General features: G+C 46.7%; 1 protein-coding gene across 11 annotated transcripts in view; it reads left to right on the top strand.

Annotated features, from left to right (window-relative positions):
- The window catches only part of LOC135255657 (serine/threonine-protein kinase BRSK2-like), a 114,912-nt gene that overhangs the window by 87,104 nt on the left and 1,614 nt on the right, over positions 1 to 26,194 (top strand). For 4 of the 11 annotated variants that reach the window (XM_064337129.1, XM_064337130.1, XM_064337125.1 and 1 more), the window contains 14 exons: positions 11 to 44; positions 336 to 404; positions 2,466 to 2,612; positions 6,275 to 6,306; positions 6,832 to 6,996; positions 8,295 to 8,392; positions 9,171 to 9,321; positions 11,782 to 11,853; positions 15,540 to 15,600; positions 17,871 to 18,078; positions 18,669 to 18,717; positions 20,173 to 20,296; positions 20,900 to 21,080; positions 21,510 to 21,599. In XM_064337129.1, coding sequence (XP_064193199.1) covers positions 11 to 44; positions 336 to 404; positions 2,466 to 2,612; positions 6,275 to 6,306; positions 6,832 to 6,996; positions 8,295 to 8,392; positions 9,171 to 9,321; positions 11,782 to 11,853; positions 15,540 to 15,600; positions 17,871 to 18,078; positions 18,669 to 18,717; positions 20,173 to 20,296; positions 20,900 to 21,080; positions 21,510 to 21,599 — 1,481 coding nt within the window. Of the gene's footprint in view, positions 1 to 10; positions 45 to 335; positions 405 to 2,465; positions 2,613 to 6,274; positions 6,307 to 6,831; positions 6,997 to 8,294; positions 8,393 to 9,170; positions 9,322 to 11,781; positions 11,854 to 15,539; positions 15,601 to 17,423; positions 18,079 to 18,668; positions 18,718 to 20,172; positions 20,297 to 20,899; positions 21,081 to 21,509; positions 21,600 to 26,194 lie in introns of all 11 variants that reach the window. The other 7 variants (XM_064337119.1, XM_064337120.1, XM_064337123.1 and 4 more) reach the window with 3 other exon arrangements.

The raw sequence follows: 26,194 nt of genomic DNA, 5'->3' as shown, positions 1-26,194 counted from the left end.
CTCTCCACAGATCTCCTCACTACGCCTGTCCAGAGGTCATTCGGGTGAGTGTTCTCATCAGCTAATTAATGCAATGCAGCGTGTCCTGTTCCGATGAGACCAAAACACTTACTCAATTCTTTCTCCTTCTCCCACTCCAACTCTCTCTCTCTCTATCACCTTCTCCCTCTCACTCTCTTCCCCTCTGTCTCTCTCTCACTCTCTTCCCCTCTGTCTCTCTCACCCTCTCTCTTTCTCTCTCTATCACCTTCTCCCTCTCCCTCATACTCTCTTCCCCCCTCACTCTCTCTCTCACTCTCTTCCCCTCTGTCTCTCTCTCTCTCTCTCTCCCTCAGGGGGAGAAGTATGACGGCCGTAAAGCTGACGTGTGGAGCTGTGGGGTCATTCTCTTCGCACTCTTAGTGGTGAGTGTCAGCTGTCACCTATTCGTCATTGCGCAAACACCCCAAGCAACTGCTTCCTGTTCACAAGCACATTTCCTGTTCTGATTGAACGCTTATAGTAGTTGAGCGGTTGTATAGCGTATGTGCACTCACCACCAGTCCTACAGGCTGTGACTGACATGAAACTAACTGGAGTAAAAGCAAGCCAGTGTGCATCAGAGGCATTTGCATTTACTCAGTTTATTCAATGCTTACTGTAATGACAGCCCAAGTTCCAGAAACACAGCCACGTATTTTCCCACTTAAACGTGGGAATTTAAACATTAAAAATCAGTATTTAAAATGTGAGAGGGTGTGTCGACTGAATGCATTCTGTGTTCTCATGTAAACTGTAACTCACCCCTGGCTTCCTCGCAAATGTCAAGGGTAGTTTGTTTACTTCAAAACTTTAAATCAGGCTTTCCCAGAAAGTGCTATCTCTGTGTGTTATTGCATATAAAATGTTTTGCACTGGCCCAGAAGTGTCAAACTGATATAAATCAGTTTTTCGCAGAACTGGATGAGGGCACTTGGAGCTGGCTGTTGAAATAAGATAAACAATTTTCCGCATGCCTTGTGGTTTCCTGCTGTATGTGATGCACGCCTTTGTTTAGCAGTGCTAATTGAGGGGAGGACAGTGCAATGTGTTTTTGCTTCACAAGCTATCAGATGAAATATCTATGTACTACAACAACCCCGTTCATGGGCATAAAATCAGATCTGAGGGAAATACTTACATACCCTACGCCTTGCCTTTATCCACTCCTGTTTCTGCACTGATAAATGAAGTCAATGTGGGGACGCCACACTGACTATAACCTTATTTCCTCCTGTTTGGTATTCTGCACTCAGTTTGAGTCTCATCCTGTAAACACGGTGCCATTTTAACGGAATTTCAAGATTGGTTTCCGACTTCTGCAGTGCGGCCTTATCAAGAAAGAAAAGCCAGGTCTTAAAAAACTAGCAGTAAAAATGCTTGCTTTTTATTATTGCGTGTGTGCTTACTGAGTTCAACTAAATTTTCAGAACTTATAAACGGTATGAAACTATGATAAAAAAGTAAGCATTTTATGATGCGTGTATACCACCAACAGACAGTTAGGACTCCTATTCCCATCCCTGTGTAGTTTTTTTTTCTTTCCCCCAGCTTATAAAGAAGACAGAAATAGCTTTTAAATATGACATTCCGCTACTATAAAGACACCATTTTTGTATCTGCCTCTATTGTAATTTGCATGGAAGATGCCTCCTGTGTTCTGGAAATGTCAAAATCTCTCCCCGTGCATCCCTTTCACCGCGCGGTAATGATGTTGTGCCGCAGTGGTGGTATCCCAGAGACCAAAATAGACCGAAGCATCGGCAAAAAAAACCCATTCCTCATCGGGGCTGTCTGTGTGCCAAGCGGCATGAGGAGAAGCCACAAAGCCAGCGTGTGATTAGTGTGCAGATTGACTTTTCCCTCTTCATATTTGCGCTTTTATTACTTCCTTCCCAAAACAGTGGTGTTTTTATTCCCCCCCACCCCCCTTCTCGACTCTCCCGTAGAATAACAGAAGCTCTTTCGCGGCTGTGGACCGTGCCCACGGCTCTTCTGCAACGCTGATTAATCTGTGACGTTTTCTTTTTAAAAATTTCATTAGACACTTTTTTTTTTTGCTCCTTTGTAGTTTAATTGCGGTTCGTCCGCGTTGTGCGCGCGAAGCGGCTTTAATCGCGTCTCCACGCCGGCGCGGTCGTTCATCATCGCTGACATCTGGTGTGTGTCAGGCGTCGCGATAAGGCCCTCTGATGTGAGAGCGATAAAACAGCCAGAGAGGAAATCCGGCTAATTACCGCTTCAGCTCCTACGACAGGCCGCTCTTTCATATTTTTACCTCGGAGTCCCGCGGAGAATTTTTCTTCGGTGGAAGTTACCGCGAAACAATGAAGGGGCCGTTTGATTGGATCGTGTCGTACGCTCGTCTTTTGCGCCGTGACTCTGGTCTTTCCTGCGCCTGCGCTCGGGTTCGGCGTGACGTACGCGTGCTTGCTTCCCTCTTTCAGGGCGCCCTGCCGTTCGACGACGACAACCTGAGGAACCTTCTGGAAAAAGTGAAGCTGGGCGTGTTCCACATGCCGCACTTCATCCCGCCCGACTGTCAGAGCCTGCTGCGGGGGATGATTGAGGTGGACGCCGGCAAGAGGCTCACGGTCAGTCCCGCACCTGTCATCCTAATTACATGACGCATCACGTAGTGAAGTCAGTCACATGTCACGCAGTGCATTTAATTGGAGGCAACATAGGTGACCCTTGATTAATTAAAGAAGTGATCATAATGTAATTTGGTTGCACCCCACGTCACTCGCATCACTGTGAGTGGGGCACTTCTGTGATGACACAGCCAGGATGCATGGCCTTCGTGGAAGTCCGCCGCTTCCCTTTCCTGCATCGTATACCACCTTGGGTTTTTGCCATTTTAACTTTGCTGATCATGATAATGAATCAGCCTCAGTCTGCAGTTCCCCACCGCACTGTCAGCCTCAGCTCCCTGCAGTGCTGCATTAGTATCTGTACTGTATCTCCCTGGGGGAAAAAGTTTTTTTTTTTTTTTAAATCTCAATGACACGTCCTCATTAAACAAACAAACAAATAAATATATAAATAAGCCTCAGTCTACATCACCCTACAGTACTGTATTAGCCTCAGCATCCTGCAGTCCTCTTATCTGCACCTGGTCCCTCCCACTTTTTTTCTTGGATCCTTGCTGGTCCACCACCCTGTGGGTTGTGCCCTAGATTTAACACTTAATTAAACACTGCTGAGCTGTCCGGCTCCACGCGAGCCTGATCTCATTTACACAGGTGCAGGCTTGGGACCCTATACTGTGGGAGGACATTGGGGCTGGAAGAGTGGGCGTGTTTATCTGTGCCCTGGAAGAGTATAAGATATTAGGGAGGGTACAGACTGAGTGCACCACTGTGGTCCTGGCTGCAGGCATTATGACAGAGGACCCCTTGGCACCACAGAGGGACTGTCTGTGTGTTTGCCTCCTCTCTACTGCCCCCAACAGTCATCCTCAGACAGACGTCAGAGGAAGGACCGTTAAAGAGACAGGAAATGTGGGAAGAGCAGCCCTCAGTCCCTCTGCTCTCGATCCCTCCCCATTTGTATTCTCGCTGAGATGACAGTTTCTCCGATCTCGCGGAATGTCATCCGTTACTCCCGGGCATTTTCCGGAAGCTCGCCCGGAAATTCTTGCGGACCTGAAGATTGCCCTGGGAACGAGAAGCCGACGGCGCGTGACGTCACTGGGGTTCAGCCCGGTGCAGCGCATGTCCCCGGGTTCCCTAAAACCGCCGGCAAAGTCATCCTCCGCGTTTTCATGACTCAACAGGAAGTGCTCCCCCTGGCCCTTCGACAGTTGTGCTTATCCTTCAGCAGCACTAATTCTCTCTGAGCCAGAATCTTCTCTGCAGCTCAGCCTGCTCGTTACTGTACATTCAGGTCATTAGATGCTACACTAGCACCTTTCTCACCGTCCCTCTGTCCCAGCCAGGGCTCCCAGATACTTCCATTTTGCGCACTGTCCAAATAGCACAAAGCACAAAACATTATTGAAACCTTTTTTCAACACTGCAGTAAGGTTGTGCAAACTTTGTGGTGAATAACAATGTTGGTGCAATGTTTTTACAATGCTTCTTTTGTAACCACCTCTGAACCACAGTTTACCAGCTACGTTGTAAAATAGCTGATACGTACTCTTTTTTTTGTTATTTGTCAAGGATGTGTATGCTATTGTTTCTATGGTTAAACAAGAATAGGTTAAAACCTAGTATATGGCTGGACCTAACACGCGTGATCCGGCCGACCAATGGTGTGACTTCATAACTCGGCCGACCAATGGTGTAACTTCATCACTCACTCAGTCACTCACTCAGTCAGTCACAGACATTCGCGTTTGTAGGGCTGGCCCCGCTGTTGCGGTCCAGCCAAAAAATCTATTTGATATTGTAAAAAGGTGTAATAATGTTTTGTGCTGTTGGGCAACCTTGCTGCTGAGCAGATGTGCTGCGTGTCCTCGGGTATGATGGATCTCCAGCTCTAGTGTCATTAATTCAGGTCTAGTCAAGGTGCAGCTTGGCGACTGTAACGTGTTAGCCAATCGGGCGCTTCTTTTCAGAAAGCCCCACTCTTCAGATCAGTCATCTCCGTGCGCCCCCCTCTGCCGCCCCTGCGCAGAACCTGACGGCACGCACAAAAGCTTAAGGGATTATCATAATAACGCCTTTTTAATTTCCTGTCACTTCACGTTGGCTGCTTTCCAAAGACACCGCGCGTTCTTAAAGCGGGCTACATCGTTTTAACCTTCCAGGCACTTCAATTAAAAAAAAATTATCTCCAACAATTTGAGATATTATCGTCTGTCGTAATTATTCACCTTCACATGCTTATGAAACAAAAAGCTTTTTTTTATTGAGAACATATTTATAAATGAACATGGTACCTAGCTGGATTCTAACAAAGTGTGTAACTAAGACATGTCGTCCAATGCTTTTGTTGCATAGGACTGTACTTTACATTGATCAGAAATTTATTAGGTATTGATCCAATTTATTGTACATCAATTTTACATTGATCAGGTGTTTAAAATTTACACACAGAATCGATCAGGAATTTCCAGTTTCCATAGATCAAATATTTATCAGGTATTTAAAATTTAAATTGATCTGACATTGATATAGTATTTTCAATTCACATCAATCCGGCATATATACGGAACTTACAATTTACAGGGAATTTCTCATGTGAAATTGATTTACGCGGACGCTTTTCTTGTAAAGCGTCTTTATGACAATGTCTCTGTAAAATAAAACCGCTGTACAAATAAAATAGATTTGAATTGAATTAGATTTGAATGGTATTTCCAATTTACATCCGTCTGACGCCGGGTGCTTCCGCCGCGTGCGTCTGCTCGAGCACGTCTGCTCGAGTGCCACTGTGTTTCTTTTCGTTTATCACCCTGGGGGTGGGGTACAGTGGCTGTGTGCTGACGCTGAGGCCTGAGTCTGTCACCAGCCTGTCAGAGGCTGGGTAATAGCTGGCAAACACACAGGCTGTTTAAGTGCAAGTCTTCATGTGTAAAAAAAGGCCTCCAGGAAAGGGCCGTGTGTGAAACGCAATCGACCGATGATGTGTCATCGTCGAGCCGTCAAACCGCTGCATTTGATTCCTGTCTGTGTTCACGCTACGTACCTTGCTCGTTTCAGTAATTCCCAATCATACCTCTTCTGCCCTCTGTCCTCACGGTGTCCGAAAGGGAACCTGTCTCTCTGTTCTTTCCTTCTCTTTGTGTTGCCAGCTTTCTTGTTTCATTTTTTGCTGTTGGCTTTGTTTGCTGCCAGTGTGGTTAATGTGGTTGATGTTGTCGATGTTTGCAGTTGCATCCCCAGGCTGTCTCTGACTCCAAGGGTCAGTTCTCTAACCCAGTGTTTCTCAACCTTTTTTTCTTCCGTGGCACACTTTCCAGATCACTTTACAGAATCTCATGGCACACCACTCTCAAAAGCATAAAAAATAAACACCCTGCAGCCCCCCCCCTCCACACAATGTACTGACGTTGATGTGACGTGCCAACAGTAGGCCTAAATGTTCTTTTGGGGTTTTAATTAAGCAGTATACATTTTAATGACATTTATTTTGGCTTTTGTGAATGGGATTTGTTCATTTAAGTTTTTTTTAATTCATTTGAACGTAAAAATTTTTTTAAAGGATTTTTTACATGGCACACCCGGTTGGGATACGCTGCTCTAACCAGCTCCTCTCTCTCTCTCTCTCTCTCTCTCTCTCTCTCTCTTTCCTTATGACCTCACAGTTAGAGCAGATCCAAAAGCATGTGTGGTACATGTAAGTATGGTTCAGCTGTGTCTGTTTGTACGGGCTTGAGGGTTGTTGGGCATTGGGTTGGGATTGGGGATTAGAGTGCCTGATGATTCATGGTGGGGGTGAGAGGCTTTGGTTGTAAATGGGGGGGGGGGTGTTTGATCATGTGAGGTGGTGATGTTGTGGGGGCAGGTTATGGATTAGGGTGAGGGGCTTTGGTTGTTGGCAGTTGGTTTGGTCGTGAAGACAGGTGTTGGAGGGTTCATTGTTGCAGGTTGAGTGATTAAGTTCTGGCTTAAACTTGTTAATGATTTTGGGGGCTGTTGTCAGCACCAAGGAGAGGGACAAAAGTAACAAAATTGTTTAAGAGATAGGAATTGGCTTACTTTTAGATAAGTGTTTCATGACCTTCTGCAAGGCTGCAAGAAAAAAGATAGTCAAGCAGGAGAAGTGTTGTAGACAGGTTGTCTAAAATCTTAGTAAAATCTCTTATGTAGTGTAGCACTTTCTTCAGTGCTGTGCTTCTGTGCTGTTTGGTCCTCCCACCAGAGGGGGCAAGAATGAGCCGGAGCCAGAGCAGCCCATCCCGCGGAAGGTGGCCATCCGCACCCTGCCCTCAGCGGAAGACATCGACCCTGACGTGCTGGAGAGCATGCACTCACTCGGCTGCTTCCGTGACAAAAACAAACTGATGAAGGACCTGCTGTCGGATGAGTAAGTAACGAGGGATGGAGGGGTAAGGGGAGGTGCAGGGCTAAGGGACATTTTGGAAGGGGAGACGTTGGTTTGTGGTGGGGGTGGCCGGTTTGAGTATGGGTAGATGAGAGGCAGAGGTGGTGGGTTTGAATATGCAGAGAAGCGTGTGAGAGCGGATCACTGGGGAGAGAGGTGGGGGCGGGGGGGGCTGGATTCAGCAGAGGTCAGCACTGCTGCAGAGCCATTATTTTAACAGCCTGTATCTGTACTCACAGAGGTCAGTTCATTTCACGCACGTTAACACAAGCAAAAAATACCACACAGAAGTCTCAGCCTAATTTACAGCAACCCGCAGGGCGCCCTGACTGCTGTATCTCCTCGGGACACGCCTCCCTAATCCCTCACCTGAAAACATGGCCGTCGCCCGGCAGAGCCTCATTTTCCTGGGGGCTGTTCATTTGTTTCCGCGCTTGTTTCTCAGACGCACACGGAGTAGACACTGAAGCGGGCAGCCGGGCCTTCCCGGGAGGCCACATTTATCATCTCCAACTCGCCGCAATTATTATCAGGGCGCATTATCTGCTGCGCTTGTTACGGCCCCTGATGGATGTCCTGCGATTCGTCTCCTAAAGCACCGGAGTTTCTCTTATTTCTCTGCCCTCCCCCTTGTAGCTTCGAGCACAGTTAACAGCATGGGGGGGGCGGATTTCTTTCCTCTTTGTCCTTTTAACTGAAGTTGCTACCCTCGGTGTAGTCTGAGTACAGCCTTTCTTATTTTCGCTTCCCTTACATCTGTAAACTGGGATAAACATTGCCTCTCTGCCAGAACTTCTTCTGACTTTTCAAAGCAAGATTCCAAATTCTTTTATAAACGGGAAAGGCAGTAACTCTGCTTCTCTGCTGTACTCAAATAAAGGCTGAATACAGACCTGCGCTTTAGTGAGTTTTACGTGGTGCGTTTCGCGTGTGGCTCACCATTGCGAGGGTGAGAGACGGGGAAAGTGCACTTAATTGCAGGTCTGAATTAGTAATTAAATGCCAAGGCCAGACATGTGAAGGAATATCTTTTTCTTCCCTTTGCCAGCGTTGAATTAGGACTGTTGTGGTTTTTGTACCGCGCTGTAATGTGCTGTGCTTAGCAGGCACGGTTTAATGTGTATTATTTCGCCGTCATTCTGTAATTAATTGCACGGCCCTGGTTCCAGTGCATCGGCTCTGATTAAGCACAAACGCAGCGCTCCACCTCCTGCCCTTTGCCCAGTTCGGCTGCTTCCTGTTGAAAGTTCCTTCTTATTTTTCATTGCTCCTCCTCGCAGTGACAACCAGGAAAAGATGATTTACTTCCTGCTCCTGGATCGAAAGGAGAGGTACCCGAGCCACGAGGACCAGAACCTCCCACCTCGTAATGACATAGGTACGCTTTTCTCATCACGTAATGTACCAGACAAGGCCCCTCATTCCCTTATCTCATAATGACATGGGTAATGCCTCCAGGGCTTTAAATTATATGGTGTGGTGGATTTTGTCAATATTTGCCCTTACATTTGACTAGCAATTAAATGCAGGAGTTTCCTTTTTATCTTCGCAAACAGAGCTTGGGGAGATATTAGGAAATTGACTCGTTTTGTGAAGAATAAAGTTAATGACAAATGCTTATTGAATGCAGCCATTTTGTCTGCTTGGTCACATGACCGGCTGCCGTGATTGGCCCTCATAAATGCTGCTCACTGCTATTACTCTTATTTAGTATAAGCAAGTGTTTTGCCTCACTCACGCAAGTGCTTTAAGCCCTGTGTTCTCCTCGGACCTGTAGGGCTCAGATGAGACATTACCTTAATCTGCTGTAAATGCTGACTGCAATGTAAATACCGCCTTAAATGCCACATTGATAGATGTAGGTTGAGACAATTTTTTAGACGTCACAATCGTTTAAAGATCAGATTAGAAAAATACAATTTTTGTCATTCCTGTTCCCAGGGAGCTAAAGGTCCTCTGTCTGAACCAGTCACGTGCCAAGCATTTTTATCCATTGTGTTTAGGGGACTCTGTGAGTTCCTGTATCAGGCTCCCAGCGTGGTTCCAGAGGAAGGCCAGGGTGGCTGTTCGCTAGCACAGCCCGTGATGCTCGACACAATGATTTATCCTTTCCTCACCCCCTGTTCTGCCGCGGTTGGTATGTTCCCACTCCGCAGACCCCCCCAGGAAGCGTGTGGACTCTCCCATGCTCAACAGGCATGGCAAGAGGAGGCCGGAGCGCAAGTCCATGGAGGTTCTGAGCGTGACGGACGGGGGCTCCCCGGTGCCCGTACGCCGGGCCATCGATATGGCGCAGCACGGACAGAGGTACGGCCCTCACACCCTCCACTGGCACAGAACATCTCAACATAGCTCAGCTTCACCCACACGTATGGCCCCTCCAATGTTTGCTCTGTATAACCCCTTCCACACATGTATAACCTCTCCCACTTTTGTTCTGTATTATCCCTCCTACACATGTATAACCCCTCCCACATGTTCTGTATAACCCCTCCTACACATGTATAACCCCTCCCACATGTTCTGTATCACCCTTCTCACACATGTATAACCTCTCCCACTTTTGTTCTGTATTATCCCTCCTACACATGTATAACCCCTCCCACTTGTTCTGTATAACCCCTCCTACACATGTATAACCCCTCCCACATGTTCTGTATCACCCCTCCCACACATTTTTAAACCCTCCCACATATTCTGTATAACCTCTCCCACAGATGTATAACCTCTCCCTCATTTGTTCTGTATAACCCCTCCCCCATATTGTATGTATTGTTTAACTTCTCTCACCTGTTTTGTGTTACACTTCCCACACTTCTTCTGTGTATCTGTGCATGTCTTTTAGTATGTTGTGTGAAAGGACACTTCATCTGAACTCCTGTAGTGTTGTCCTTAATTGTGATTTTGACACTTATAGGAAGTTCATTCTCGAAGGCGGGGCATTTTATTTGGGTTTGTGCAAACGAGTCCCAAAGAAGGATCCCTATTTGGATAACTTCACAGGCGCTGACCTGAAATAGGGACAGCTGGGGGACTCAGAACTCAGAAAACTAAAACGAAAAATGCCTTTAATAAAGCTCCTGCTTTCTGTTGACTTTGAGGATTACGCCTCAGACACTGAAACGTCACTCACCCGGCTTTATTAAAGGTGTTTAGCTTCCTGAGCTCCCAGCTCTCCAGCTCTGCTTATTTCAGGTTAGTCCCTAATCACCTGGATAAGGATCCTTCATTATGCAGTTTGGACTGTCCTGCCAGTGAAGTAGGAGTTTAAGTCCTCTTTTTATTAGCTAGGCTGATGCGCATTTGGCGTTTTTTTTTTTTCTTCTTTCTTTCCTTTCTGTTGTATCCCAGGGACTGTTCATGATAAAGACGTGTTTATTGTGTTGGTGGCTCTTGTGAGTGCACTTTCGCTAAATGCCTGTCTGCTGGAGTAGACACTAAGCCCATCCTCCAGGCCCTTTTCTGCCGATTCGGCACATTGTGCCCCTTTAGTACGGACCATCCTCCCTGTTTCAGAGTTCTGCCTCCCCAGCACTTTCCCCCCGTAACGCCATTACCTCTTAATTTGTTACTAATATGAATGTGCTTGTGGAAAATGCCAAATCTGCTGCGTCAGAAAATCACGGAAGCGCAGGCTGTTGAGTTGAGGGCCATTTGCAGGCATGCTAATACCCGAGTAGCTGCCCTTGTTCCTTGGCCATGGGCGGGACGGAAAGGGCAGCGCTCAGCACTTTTTTTTACCCACGCTGCCCTCTTTTTTATTTCACGGTGGTAAACCGGGGGCTCGCCGTATCGCCGGTAGGAGCGTTTAAGCTGTGGCCGTTTCACTGTTAAAGTTAATTAGTGGGAAATTAAAAAGGCGATTTGTAGCGCGCGCGGACGGGGCACGAGGCTGACGCGCCGTCCTTATGGAGCCCTTGAGGTCTGAGTCAAACGCTTGGCTATGCTATTAAAAAGAAATTAAATAAAAATCTCCACAGTCCGTCTAATGTCTGTGTTTATCTATCATGCCTGTGTGTTTTACATAACAATTACAATACTTCCAAAATAAGTCTGTTATGAAAATCGATTGGTTTGTTCCTGGAGAAGCACCTGCATATTATATTTTACCGTTCTTCAACAGCCTTTTAATATTCAATATTATTTTTATTAAGTAAATTTTGGTCTATATCCTGCAAGGGAGAGTAAGTCACAGAATATGGAAGCGTGTTATGACTGTATTGATTATGGAGTGTATTTTGATAGCTTGTATATATACACAAAACAAAATATAATATACATCAACCATGGAGTCTGACTATCATTAATGTGCGCAGACACAAGGTCATAATGAGAGAGCTTGGTGTTATTTATCACTTTAATTTTCTCTTTAATCTCTTTTTAATTGAAAAACCTCTGTGTTATTATTTATTTTTATTTGCTTGTGCAGTGCATTTTCATACATGACTGCATTTCAAAGTGCTTTGCGCTAGTTAAAAAATGGAAAAATATACATGCAAAAAATGTTGGCACTTCACACTGTGAGTATGAATATATTTCACAGTGCAGACTATGTGGCATATTCAAAAATAAATGAAAGGTAAAATGTGTGTTGTACTGTCAGCCTGACCAGCTCGTGCTAAACCGATGCAGTCTCTTGTGTTTGAAGGATACTTGTCTCTTGTGTTTGAACTGGGAACTCTAGGTGCTTTTGTTCTTTAGCGCTAGGCAGGCAGGTTTGTGAAAGAGCGCCATCAGTAACTGACTGTCTGTTCACTTTGTCTCCAGCTGTAATAAGACTGTGTTCAGTAAAAGCTTGGAAATCTCTGACGCCAATTCCAAATACAGCAAAGAAGAAAGGTATTCACCGTTTCTGCTACCCCTCCACTACCCCACCCCCCCACCCCCACTCCCCCCCACCCCGCTCGCCGATCCCAGTGCAAAGATGCAGCGTGGCTTTTCCATTTGCATAATATTTCAACATGAAAATGATTTCAACGGTAATATGGAATACTGCAGTAATGGAATGTCAGGTCAGGCTTTGATATGACAATCACAACTGTTGAAACTGTTTTCACATTTTAATATACTGAAATGGCAATAAATCGAGAATCCCAAAATATTTTACTACTTGGATTTTATACAGGTTTTTTTTATATTCAGTTCTGTTTGGCTATTTTTAACAGCCCTGGATTTGCAGCCTGTCTCAGTACTAAGATTTTACAAAGTGTTGTGTTAAAAAACAGAATCTATTTCCATCTTCTTCCTATCGTATATCCTGCTGGGTGAAAGCTCTTTTTCCCCAATAAGCCTCAGTTTGCTCAGAACGAAAACTCTGTCATATGAGACACTGCTCTGACGCTCCAGTCACAGCTGCTGCCGGCCGCTTTGTCATACTTCAATTTCCACATCCCGCGCAGATTGAAATGTCATTTCATGTCGACGCCGAGCCTGTTCTGACAGAGTTTGAAATGCGAATCGCAGGAAGGAAGGCGATGACCTCAAAGTTTGGTCCAGAGTCGGTTGGATTTGTTTTCCACTTGCTGTGGAACCGCTTGTGCAGATCTAGGTTCTGTTCTGGCTGTAAATCAATTAGAAAATTGACATTTGTTCTCACACCACTGCTTGAAATGGTCAGTGCAGTCAGAATGAAGAGTGGTTATATGCTGCAAGTGAATTAGAAGTGAAATAGACATTGATAAACAAGAGTGTCCAAGTAGTTCCTTTTAATGACCCTCATTATATTTTTGGGAAAAGTGGTCATTTATTTATTTATTTATTTAGTCAATACAATCACATTGCAGTTTTTGCATTATTTGTTGTTCTGGTACATGTAGGAGGTTAGTAAGTGAAAAGCTGCCATGCTTGTGTGTGTAAAGAGATGACCTTCATCTGACCTCAGCCAGATCCTGCAGATTGAGGCTGGCTGTGTTTTGTGTTTGGATTTTGGAGCGCGTCCAAACACACAGGCAGGATTTCGGAAAAGCTGCCCTGCATCTTGTCCCTGGGGCCCTGGGACGTGTTTATGGATGGGGTGTGTTCTGTTCTCTTTACTTTCCCAAATTTCTGCCCTTTCTGCTTATTTATGGCCTCTATTTTAGTTTGTCTCTGTTGTTCTTATATTAGTACATCTGAACCCCTTTCCTTAACGCTTGCTTTCCTGGGATTGCTGTGCTCCTGTGGGTTTTATTAGTGGTGTTGTTGGGGTCCCCCCTGTCAACACCCCCCCACCCCGCTCCTGTAGGTTTTATTAGTGGTGTCATGGGTTGTTGGGGTCCCCCCTGTCAACAGCACCCCCCCCCCCTCCCTTCCCCTGAAGTATTTTCCTCTACCTCCACCAGTGGAGGCTTCTGGGTGGTGGGTGTTACCTGGATGTGGGTCATGGATTTCTTTGTGTGTGTGTATGTGTGTGTGTGTGTTTACGGTGTTTAATAATGGAACAGCCTTGTCTTTATTCCAACTTTGCCTTTCCTCTTTTATGTTTTTTGGAACTGAAGTTCTAAATAAAACGGATTAGATTTCCAGTAAGAGTCCTTCCCACAGCACTGGAGAGATATTTTTGCTTTATGTGAACGTCCGGACTTCTTTGTCATAACACTGGGGAGATTTTCTGCTGAAAAGGTTAACGATTGTGGAAAACGAAGCACAGTGCAGTTGTGGCAGTGTTATGTGTGATTTCACCTTGTTTTGATACACCGCTGAATAGGCCTTGAGTCAAATTTTCAGCTGAAGCAGAACCCTATAAATGTGTTTCTGTAATGGACTGCATTTATATAGCGCTTTTATCCAAAGCGCTTTACAATTGATGCCTCTCATTCGCCAGAGCAGTTAGGGGTTAGGTGTCTTGCTCAAGGACACTTCGACACGCCCAGGGCGGGGTTTGAACCGGCAACCCTCCGACTGCCAGACAATCGGTCTTACCTCCTGAGCTATGTCGCCCCCGGATTTTTTTTTTTTCTGTATTTACTAACGATGCTAGGGTGATAAACCGAGTCGTGCTCTCTGACCCAAGATGGCATATCTTGCAGGGCAAAGGCAAAAAGATGGACATGTGAATGTTTTTAGAAATCTGCTAATTCAATGAAAGAAAAAAAGCATTTTGCTGGAAAATTTGAGTGTGGGACTAATACTTTTTTTGTTGACATTAGTGGTTCTACTGAACTTCTCATATGACACAGGCTATTAAAAGACCCTGTGAGATCACTTTTTTAAATGTTCATAAAGCTTCAATATAAAGATCTATACTTATGTTTTCACAACCTTTTTCAAATATATGAAAAAAATTCAATGTTTTCATTGGTTGTTTATATATAGTATAACAATTTTAAAAATAATGATTTCAAGCAGAGAATCAGGTGAAATTGGTTGTGTGTTTGCTGAGGGTGGTGACACAGAGCCCCCCCCCCCCCAAACATTCATGTGGGAGCCCACACACTATCTGCTGACCCTCTTTCCCACATTCCAGATTTCCTACTTACCAACTGCCAACCCACAACCCCCTATTCAAAACTTTATGCCAGACAGATGCTAGCTCCCTGGAGCGGCTTCTGAATACATGGCCGCAGAAACACAAGAGTAAATGTGGCTTTGTCTTACGACATTTAGTCTGTCTAAAATCCTCTCAACTGTTGCAAAAACCTTTATCTGAAGTTAAGTTGCAGCTAGCTGCCCATCCTCCATGTTCATGTATGCGTGCGTGTGTGTGTGTGTGTGTGTGTACGTGCGTGTTCACTTGGTTTTCCTCAGTGTAGCTTATTGTCTGTGGCTGTGGTCCTCCTTGTTCCATCATGCCACTGTTGACCCTGTCCTCTGTTAGGGTAAATGCGTCTCTGTTCTTAAAATATGTGAGCTAGTAATGTTGTTTCCCCGCCTACACACTTATTAAATGTCCAGCTGTGAGAGAGTGACAGTGGGTGGTGTTTTCATAGTTTTAGTTTTTTTTGTTTTTGATTACCACCCACACAGGGGCTCTCATGTAGAGGCTTAACCATCGCCCCCCCCCCCCCTTCCCTCCCCCGGGTTCTGTAATAGCATTTCACCAGCTCTAGCTCTCAGGGACAAACTCCCGACCCCAGTTCATGCTCCTGGCAGGGCTGGAGGACCTGGGAAATGTCTCGCTTGACGAGGATGGATTTTTTCCCCCACTGTCGTTTGTTTCCTTTGACCTGGTGCATTATTTTGGGATTAAAGGGCCATTTTAATGCATTTTACCGCGTAGCTGTGAGAGGGAGTAGAAACTGCGTGTTTGAATGAAATGGTTTACACAGCTGCCTTTGGCTCTCCCCATAAGAAGCAGTGATGAATTAAGCTCAGCTGCTGGTGTTGCCACCCCCCTCCCCCCTCCTCCACGTGTCCCAGACAGATGCTGCAGTAACATTTTTTGAATCTCTGTGTTTTTAACGGGACAGGCAGGTGCGATTCTGTCTGTAGTGGGACAGGTGGGTCTAAGGGGACTGACGTGTTCCCTGTTTCTAATGGGACGTCTCTCTGCCTCTGACGGGACGGGCGGGGTCTCATGGAAAGGGTGTGTCTCCTGTCCCCTGCAGGTCACGGTCCATCAGCGGAGCCTCCTCTGGCCTCTCTACCAGCCCGCTGAGCAGCCCTCGGGTAAGTGCCCCCTGCCCCTCTGCCACGCCCCTCTCTGCAGGTCACGCCCGTCTGCATCCTGCAAGCTGCTCAGTGAATGAAGCCTTGCTGCATTCATTTTTATGTCAAGGGCACGTAACGCACTGTACTCTGGTACAGCTGTCAGTGAGCTCAGCCAAAAAACTTTACAGAGGAAAAGTAAAACTTCACAACTTAACCTCGTAAGTGCCTTCAAGCTCCAGGTTAAAATCCTTAATTCCCCACATCCTAAGGCAGCGTTTTCTACATGGTGAAAATGATTATCGGTGGTCGACTGAGTGTGTGTTTGGGTGCACTTCTGAGGATTGCTTTCTGGAGTGTCTCCAATGCAACGGAAGTTAAAATAATCACAGCTGACACAAAGGGTGTATGGTTGCATTTTAAAATAAATTGGATTCAGTGAGAAATATATTCTAGGAAGAAACCTTTTTTGCAATCCATTTATTCTTATAGTGCTACTTGTCAATAAAGTAGCATATGGATGTATTTTAGACTTTATTTGGTTCATTTCCAAGCTCACTGTGCTGACTAAGAAGGGCCTGCAGCACCACTTTCACAGCTGACTAACAGGTTACTCACCCACCTCCACCTTCTTTTTATACAGCACTCTGAAACGGCTGCAGTTTCTCCAATTATCCACTCCTGCATTCAGTTCTTAGACAGTATGGACAGCAGGGGTATAACCAGCTCTGAGTCTGTATCAGCAGCAGGGATATAACCAGCTGTGAGTCTGTATGGGCAGCAGGGATATAACCAGCTGTGAGTCTGTATGGACAGCAGGGATATAACCAGCTCTGAGTCTGTATGGACAGCAGGGATATAACCAGCTGTGAGTCTGTATGGGCAGCAGGGATATAACCAGCTCTGAGTCTGTATGGGCAGCAGGGATATAACCAGCTCTGAGTCTGTATCAGCAGCAGGGATATAACCAGCTGTGAGTCTGTATCAGCAGCAGGGATATAACCAGCTGTGAGTCTGTATGGGCAGCAGGGATATAACCAGCTGTGAGTCTATATGGGCAGCAGGGATATAACCAGCTGTGAGTCTGTATCAGCAGGGATATAACCAGCTCTGAGTCTGTATCAGCAGCAGGGATATAACCAGCTGTGAGTCTGTATCAGCAGCAGGGATATAACCAGCTGTGAGTCTGTATGGGCAGCAGGGATATAACCAGCTCTGAGTCTGTATCAGCAGCAGGGATATAACCAGCTCTGAGTCTGTATGGGCAGCAGGGATATAACCAGCTGTGAGTCTGTATGGACAGTGGGGATATAACCAGCTGTGAGTCTGTATCAGCAGCAGGGATATAACCAGCTCTGAGTCTGTATGGGCAGCAGTACCCCTGAAAGTGTTCAGTGCACCAGTTCCATTTCCTGCTCCGGCCTGCTGCCTTGCTCTCTGGGACGACATCACTCGCACACGTGCCTTGCCTTTTCCATTTCTGCTCGCAATCCATTTTAACCAATCAGAAATAAAGCTTTTTCTCTGTCACCTTTCTCATTTGCTGCTTGAAAGCTGTGTGTTTTCATGTCGCCATGTTGCCTGTGGCTGAACGGGCTGATGCTGAGTAACTGCATGTTTTTCTTTTTTTTTTTCTTTTCTTTCTGCACTCTCACGCCCACCACTCCTGGCTTGTGTCCCCTGTCCTGTCCTTCCTTTTACGGTGCATGTGCTTCGTGGCTGCTTTATGTCATCGCTAAAAACCTGTTGGGTTTTGCTGTTTCTTGGGCCTGCTTGTGTTTGTGCTCGCATCCTCACCCCTCCTTCTGCTCGTCCCCTTGGCCTTATGCTCCGCCCTCTGTCAGCCTGTCAGACGCTTTTTTGTACCCCCTCAGTCCCCCGAGCTCTCCAGCCCCACCCTCTCCCCAGAGCCCTGGCCCAATCGGACGGGCTCGCTCACGCCAACCTCCTTCCGGCCAAAAATGGGGTCCCTGTTGCCCAATCCCAAGACCCAGACCCTTCCAGCCAAACCCAAAGGGTCTGGCAAACCCCTGCAGTCGACCCGATCCAACCCGCTGCCTAACTCCGAGGGAAACCCCTTCACCCCTCCTAAATCCTTGCCCTCCTCCCCCTGCCAGCAGCACCCTCCCTGTACCCTCAGGAGCCCCCAGCTGCGCCGGCCGCCCCTGGCGATGCCCCACCAGCTGTCCGCTCCCTTCTCCCCGGTGGTTCCGCCGTCCCCCATCCGGCTGCACCACTTCCACCCGGTGCCCCGCAGTGACCGCAACCCCAAATCTATCCCCATCATCCAGGTGACCCCCCATCCCTCCCCCAGGGGGAGCCCCCTCCCCACTCCCAAGGGAACTCCTGCGCACACGCCCAAAGAGAGCCCGGCGGGCACGCCCAACCCCACGCCGCCCCCCAGCCCCTCCATCGGGGGCGTGCCCTGGAGGACGCGCCTGCACTCCATCAAGAACAGCTTCCTGGGATCCCCACGCTTCCACCGCAGGAAACTGCAAGGTATTCTGGGAAGAGAACCCCCCCACCCCCAGCTACCCCTCTGCCTGCAGTGTGTGTGTAGTTACTTCTCTGTGATCAGCCATCAATTATAATGGCTGGCTAAACATTTTTGGCAAGAAAGTTATAATATACAATTGAATTATTTGCCAGATGCTTTTAGCCAAAGTGATGTCCAAGAAGTGCATTTAATATGGTAAGCTAACACCATGGCAGCTGCAGACAGGTAAAAAGGCAAGGCAGAGAAGAGAGAAAAGCCGTTAAGATGGATTAGCTGCCGGTGGAGCTGAACAGCATGGTAGGGAATGATGATTGAGATGAATCATGTCTCATTTTCTGTGTCAGAGTTAATGCTCAGGACCATAGCTTTATGTTCATTTGTATTATTAATAAATTGCCTCCCATTGTTACTATGTACTTTACTGTATATACATGTAGTAGTAATCCACGTTTAGAGCAATGATTAATTTTATAAATATTTAGTGTTCTAAGGTATGCACTGTTCTAGATGAAGCTGAATTATAGATTAAGCAGAACTAGTGACCTTTGATATGAACGCAGTTTGACCTTTGACCTCCCCATGCCCCCTGCAGTTCCTACACAAGAGGAAATGTCCAGTCTCACACCAGAGTCTTCCCCCGAGTGAGTATTTTTCTCTACCAGTAGACCTTACATCAACCTCAGATAACTGTCCTTAATACCTCAGACTGCAGCACAAACAGTACTTAAAACACTGAGCACATATTTACGTCTTGCCATTTTTCTACAATGAATTGTCCACCATATTTGGTAAATATTTTCTGCCTGACCAGAAGCACCCTATACATCCCCATGGAGCCAGCCTGACTGTTTCACCATGTGATCACAATCGCCATTTCCTTCTGTAATAGGGTGCAGTGAATGCATACATTTTATGTAGCAGAAGTGCGTATGCCACCCGGGTACTTCAAGCATATTACAAAACAAGCCTCATATACTCAAAAATGCATACTAAATAGTAAGTAGTATGCGGTTTCGGATGTGGCCTATGCCTCAATTTTACATTCTGATCCATGCCTCGTTTACAGCTTCTGATCCACCCTTCATTTTCTGTTACCGATCCGTGGCTAGAGAGGATTATGATAATAAGCCTCTGTCCACGGCTCATTTGTGACCCACACCTCAGTACCTGTTACAGATCCACACCGAATTTCGTGTTACCGATTCGCACATCGGCTCCTGTTGCTGATCCACATCTCATTATCTGCAGCCGCAAACCAAGAGCGAGAGAAGCTCTTTCTCTTCTTCCTGCTTGTGTTTTTGCGTGCACCCACAAAGCCTTTCCGTTGCCCACTCCAGACCATGTGACTCCAGGCCCTCTGACATCACAGCCCCACTCATAAATCACTCTTTAAACCTCCAGATTCCCCTTAAGCAAAATTTGCACTGTGTGATGCACTTGCCAATTTTACGCTGAGAGACAAATGTTTTCATCTGCACAGTGGCAGCCTATCATCTCCATCTCCGAGAGAGTTGATGGATAGAGATAATTTATGTAGGAAAGTCACTTTAAAATTGCTTTCAGAAAGAGATTATTACAAAAGCTCTGCCGCTTTTTCCCATCATTTTCATGGATTTTTTTGGGGCTTTTTTTTTGGGTTTTATATCGAGTTATGTGTTTAATTTAAGTAGCGTTAGGTTTTTCAGTTGAGGCCAATGTTGGATACAATTCTAGAAGAGTAAACCGCACAGTTTATTGCCCACCACTCCTGTGGCAATACTTTGAGTTTCATTTTGTATAAGGTGCCAACATTTATTCTTTTTTTTAACGAATTATTTATTTTGTTTTGTCTCTGTGACAGTCATATTGCACAAAATATGTTAATTCAAATACAGTGTCATTATGGTATTAGGTACTGCTAACAACAACACTACTGCTACTGCTACTACTACTACTACTACTAATAGCCATAGGCTATTAGCAATAGCCAAATGAAATGTTTTATTCTTACTATGCATGTAGTGTTCAGGTGAAGGGAGTATGGTGTTTCATTAACACTAATGTTAAGTGGCATATAATCTGATTTTATGTCTTTGTGTTTTTACATTTCTTTACAGACTTGCCAAAAAATCCTGGTTTGGTAATTTCATCAGCCTGGAGAAAGAGGAGCAGATCTTTGTGGTCATCAAGGACAAGCCTTTGAGTTCCATCAAAGCGGACATCGTGCACGCCTTCCTCTCCGTAAGGATTTACACCCGCACTCTAATCCGGCCTAATGCCGCCCCTGCGCCTGCACTGAGACGCATGATATACGCATGCCGTGGGAGCGGGGAGGCTTCACATTAAATAGGACGGGATTAAGAGGGGTCGCTGCGGTCTCGGGGATCGCGACAGATGGAAGTAAAACAGCACAGTCTTTCTGTTCCTGATAATCCGGCAGGGAACGACCCAGGCCTCGGTCTGAGGCAGGATGGCATTAATGAACCGCTCCCTGTTAATGCCTTTTGTTTTACTGGCAATTCATCTAATCGATAAATGCACATGTACTGTATGCATTTGAATCTGTTAATAGAACAATGTAAGATCAAATACAATGTGTAAGCAGCACGTTTGCATAAATCATGCCCGTGAAAGAGAACATAAAGTTCAAGCACAACAGGCCAGGCTGTTTAAATGGACTTCTCCTGGCTTTTCCTCCTCCTGAGCTTTTTCCACTTCAAAAAAAGCTACATCACCATTGGCCAGTACAGCAGTGCCTCCCCATTGGCTACAGTGGCGCTGCCTCCCCATTGGCCAGAGCAGTGTTATGTAAATCCTCTCTCTGTCTCTCCCTCCTTCTCTCAGATCCCCAGCCTCAGTCACAGTGTGATCTCACAGACGAGTTTCCGGGCAGAGTACAAGTCCACCGCCGGGCCCACGGTGTTCCAGAAGCCCGTCAAGTTCCAGGTGGACATCACCTACACCGAGACCACAGCTGCCCAGAAGGAGAACGGCATCTACTCGGTCACCTTCACGCTGCTTTCAGGTAACCAGGGAAACAAGCAGAGCCCTGCCTCAACTAATCACAATGCTTGGACGGCGCAGGAGGAGAGAGGGGCTGTACAGCCTGGTTCTGGCACTGAGTTTCAGCGCTGGTGTTCTATTCCCAATCCCCAGACACGCTATAAGAGCATTCTGTAGGAGAATATTGTGAAAGACATGGTCCTATATTCCCCATATTTAGGGGCAGCATTGTAGTATAATGGTGAGGGAATTGGGCTTGCAACTCAAAGGTTGTGGGCGCTGCTGTTGTACCCTTGCGCAAACTTAACCTGAAGTGCTTAAATGTCAGTATTTTGGACCCGTTTATCCCTCTGTGGGGAACGCCAGAGTGAGAGACAGGCACATCCCTGCGTGTTGTCTGGTGGTCCACACCGCTGTGCTTTAACTGCGTCCTTCTGTTTGTGTGCGGCAGGTCCGAGCCGACGCTTCAAGCGGGTGGTGGAGACGATTCAGGCGCAGTTGTTAAGCACACACGACCAGCCCAGCGTACAACAGCTGTCTGGTGAGTAGAGAGCACTTTTGGACTCTTAGAGGTACCTCTCACACACACACACACACCATCCCGCATCTGCATGCCCTTTCAACTGCCACCACTGTACTCTGCACTGCACCGAACTGCACTGCACTCACCAAACCACCCAGCACTGGCCTCCACACTGGACTGCGCTCCCCTGCACTGCACTGCCTCTCATCCAACAATCACCCGGCTGTGCCACTCCCACTGCGCCCCACAATGCACTGCACCGCACCGCACCACCAGTCATCCAGACTTAGGGGGCGCTTTCTCTCTGCCCTCCTGAGGCCCGGTGACAGCACGGCTCCACGCGGCCGATGGATCAGCACGACGAAACCGGATTAGCGATAATAAGCCCTGCGCTGCGAGCGTTCCTCTCTGTTCAGAGGTAATCCCAGGTTAGGCACTGACTGGAGACGGACTGAAGCGTTAGACTGATGAGGCAGGAAGTAAACCTGCGATGTGCCATGGGCCTTCCTGCTCTGATCAGCTGACCTCTCCACACAGCCCTATAGGGGAATCCCAGCCGTTCAGCAAGCTGCTGTCAGTGCTCCAGTTCCCAAGGCGATTGATAGAAAAGAGAAAGATGAGGAGAAGCAGTTTGTTATGAAATTTGCCTCATCTGGTTTGCTGTTTATTACAGAATTAGCTGAATTCCCCAAATTTTGTCTTGTCTGCTTTCTGCTCTGAGTGTAATATCACTGTAATTACACCATGCTGAATCTGGGTTTAAACAACAGTAATGGGATAAGAACGTAAAATTTGGTTATATTAAGAAATTTTAGACACTAGATAGACCCCTCCCCCAAAAAGACCCTCCCTCCATCTGTGGAATCTCTGCATCTCTCTCTCTTTGTCTTCCGCTCTTTCTCTCTCTCCTGTGTTGTCTCTCTCTTCCATTCTTTCTCTCTAATCTCTCTCTCTCTCTATCACTCTCTCCCTCTCATATCGTCCCATCCCACCATGCTTCGCTGCTTCCTCTGTTTGGTCTGTTGCTGCCAGGGTGTGTAAGTAACCTCCATGGTTCCTCATTATGTAGAACAGTAATTAGAATGCACCTGCTGATGGGTGTTATCCTTCAGGTCCTGCTCAGTCATGCACTGTCTGTTCCACTTGCCCATTGTAGCACTGATCATAATTGCACACGATCCCAGTCTAAAATCTGGATGCTCATTTTAAACGCATGTAGTTTGAATCTGTTTCCTGTAGTTTTTGTTCAGGTGTGTGTTAAACTGAGATTACATGTCGAGGCTCCATTTTCTGCATATTTGTTTTGCAGAAATGTAGTTTGTCGGCCTTACCTGACAAACTAAATCTCCCTCAGTCTCTCTCCCTCTCTCTCCTTCCTTCTCTCCCTCTCTCTCTCTCTCCCTTTCTTTCTCTCTCTCTCTCAATCACTCACACACTGCATGAGTCAGAAGTCAAACCAAACTGCCGTCCTTCATTCATAGCCACACACTGGGGCTGGGTATGGGTGTGTATTAAGTGTAGGCTGTGTATGCATGTAGAGATCGCACAATAAGATAATGTGGTAAGTATGATATGCTATTATATGGCACATATTATCCTGTTATTTAAGTATTGTAAAATCTGGACTAAACTGATTTTTAATGCTCAGGGGGATTTACTTTTACATATGTTAATTAATGCAGATTTACACCAATGCCCTATTTAGAAGTGTTAATATATCTGTAATTATACTGATGACTTATTTTCACCCTAGATTAAGTAAATGCCTCAGTCTATAAGGTGTCCGTCCACATGGCTGTGATGGAAAGAGATTTAATCTTACGCACGCACACACACAGACACACATGCGCACGCACACACACACACACACACACATACATTCAAACACACACACAGACACACGTGTACGTGCACACACACACACACACACTCACTCACACATCGTGTTTCATGTCTGGTTTATATCTGCACTATCTTTCTCTGATCTCCGCTGTGTGCAATCAGCAGACACGGTTCTGAGGTGTATGCATAAAATTTTAGCTGCGATGCTAAATTTCTGTCGGGTTTAACATCACAGCTAAACCTGACAGAAATTACAATGCCCTGCTCTGCACTGTGCATGGATGAGTTAGAGCGTGTCCAAGAGCCTTGACACCGCACAAAAAAAATGGAAAAATAAATTGTGTAAGACAATATTTTATACAAGGATGCTCCTGTGCTGAGGACAGTCAGATTTACTGGAACAGTTATGGCTATGGTTCTGGGTAGACCGCATGTTAAGTGTCAGTTTCAGCTGCTGGCTGGGATTCGGATTTGCCTTCAGTCCTGCGGTCTTCTGCAAAATGTCATTTGGCTAATGAACGTCTTCTAACTTTTACCCAGCCTCCAGGAGGCCGTTAAAGTGCAGCGAGAGTGAGCGGAGTGAGATATTTTGCGCGGGCCCTGGCCCCTCCTGGGGGCTTTTCTTTGGTCCGCGGCACGCCGTCTGGGTTTTTGCAGAAGAAAGCCATTTGAGAGTAATGCGGCCTCGTGGGTTTCGGCCCCCCGCGCGGACTCTGCCTGGCGGCGGGCTCCTCCGCGCCGGGCTCCCTCCATCGGCCTGAGAGACGCGGGTGGCGGGGAGGTAATGGTGTGTTTCCCCGCTTATGGTCCTCATTACGCCCGTCTGCCAGCCGCGAGGGGGTCTGAGGGCGGAGCGGACCCTCCGCCCCCGCCCAAACCTGTCCACCTGCGGCCCGCCGCCGTTTCCATGGCGAGAGCCATTTCCCAAGCCTGATGGGGGGTGGGGGCAGAAAAAGCAGGAAAGATTCAAATGAAGGCAATGGATCAGCATCCTGCAGGAAACCTTGGGTTTATACCCAACCCCAGTCTCCCACCGCCATGTTTCTCAGATACATTTGGCAGTGCCACTTCTGCTGAGAGTCATGTGCCATTACTTCTTGATTTTTTTACAGGTACACATACATATATAACGCTCAGATAAATTGATTTTGATTCATATCTCAGTTTGGTTCTTTGAGAACATGTTCAGAAACAGGAATAGCTCTCGTGTTCATGCCAGTGTTAAGTATTTTGCTTTCAGGCTGACAAAATGTCAGATAAGCTCAGTAATTTGACAAGGCATATCTGAAGGACGCGCAATTATCCTCCGTGTGCAAATATACGAATATCCTATGAATATAAATATATAATTATCCTGTGAACATTAGCACTGGGGTGCAATTTGGTTCCTATTTCCTGTTTAAGGTGCAGCGGAGTGTGGAAGTTAATGCCGACTGGCTGGATTTGCGAGTGATTAATTCCTGATTAATTGACACCCGGTGATGTACAGCCCACCCTTTCCTTTGTTTCACTCCTCTCTCTCTCTCTCACAAGGAGTGGAGGATGGGGGGGAGACAAGGTTATCTCCGGCAATTCAGAATTACAAATTGATGAGCGCTGTAGCTGAAGCGATCACACTTTACCCTGTGAGCCAGTGATTATTTTGTGCCCTGCAGGCCGCGCTATGCTATAGGAGCGTTAGCGCCGGGCGTATTTCTTACTGATGACATCCGGTGATCTGTGGGCCCCGCGGCGCGTCATTGAGAGCGGCTCCTGAAGCGATAACTTGAGGGACGTCAGCCAAATCGAGCCCACCCGTCTCCCGGTGTACTTATCTCTGCCCTGCCCCTTGAGGGAGAGAGGCATTTATGCCCTGCTGTTACTGCAGACCGCCAGACAGTCAGCTAGCGACAGGCCTGACTCAAGGCTGTGACGTCGAGGCTGTCGGGCCGGGCCTGCCGTGCGCTCCTGCTGAGCACCTTTACTGACTCATCCACAGCCTTTGTGTTTTTAACCTCTGACACGCTAACGAAGGGCTGTGTGTTCATACACACGCGCTCACACACTTTCAGGCGCCCTGTGCTTGGAGCAGGCCGAGTGTGGGATTTTCCGCTGTCAGGGGTCGTAATGGGTTTACGTCGGGACACTTTCCTCTAACGAGCGATTACTTACGCCGTTCTTCCATTGGCTGAAGCGATTCTCTTCTTTCTGCCGCTCCTAAGCTCCACCAAGGTGAAAAGGCACACAAGGGCAAACACACACAGTCTGATTGCGCGTTAGCGCGTTAGCTCGTTATAGCGGGTTAGCGCCGGCCTTGCTCTCCGTGCCGGCTGTCAGATCTGGCTAGCGGGGAGCGGATTGATGGCGGTTATGTGCAGGACTTGTGATGAAACTATTAGTTACAAAGTGAACCTGTGTTTGAGGATGTCGCCCGGTGGAGGGGAGGTGAATTTTGGCTGGTTTCCACTCTGTCAACATCCATTTCACCCCTCTATAAACCACTTACCGCAAAGACAAGTGCTGGAATTGCAGCAATCTGTTCTTCTGCTCGCTGGGATGCTGTGTAAATGCCTGCTTCTGTCGCCTCTCAGACGGGAGAGAGAGAAATCAGATATCTCCTGATTGTACACTGGCTAAGCAGAAGGGTTTGCAAGATGTTTTTAGTCACAATTTTATTGACTTTTCCTTGAATGTTTTTAAAAAATATTTTGGCTAGCATTTTTCTACTAGTGTGACAGAGAGATGCTAGCTGTCTCTTGGATGAAATGTTTTTTTTCTTCAGAATCAAATTC

The sequence above is a fragment of the Anguilla rostrata genome, chromosome 5 (genome assembly GCF_018555375.3).
Source record: "Anguilla rostrata isolate EN2019 chromosome 5, ASM1855537v3, whole genome shotgun sequence".
Lineage (NCBI taxonomy): Eukaryota > Metazoa > Chordata > Actinopteri > Anguilliformes > Anguillidae > Anguilla > Anguilla rostrata.
The sequence above is the reverse complement of the archived record's forward strand: the minus strand, read 5'-3'. Positions and strand labels throughout refer to the sequence as shown.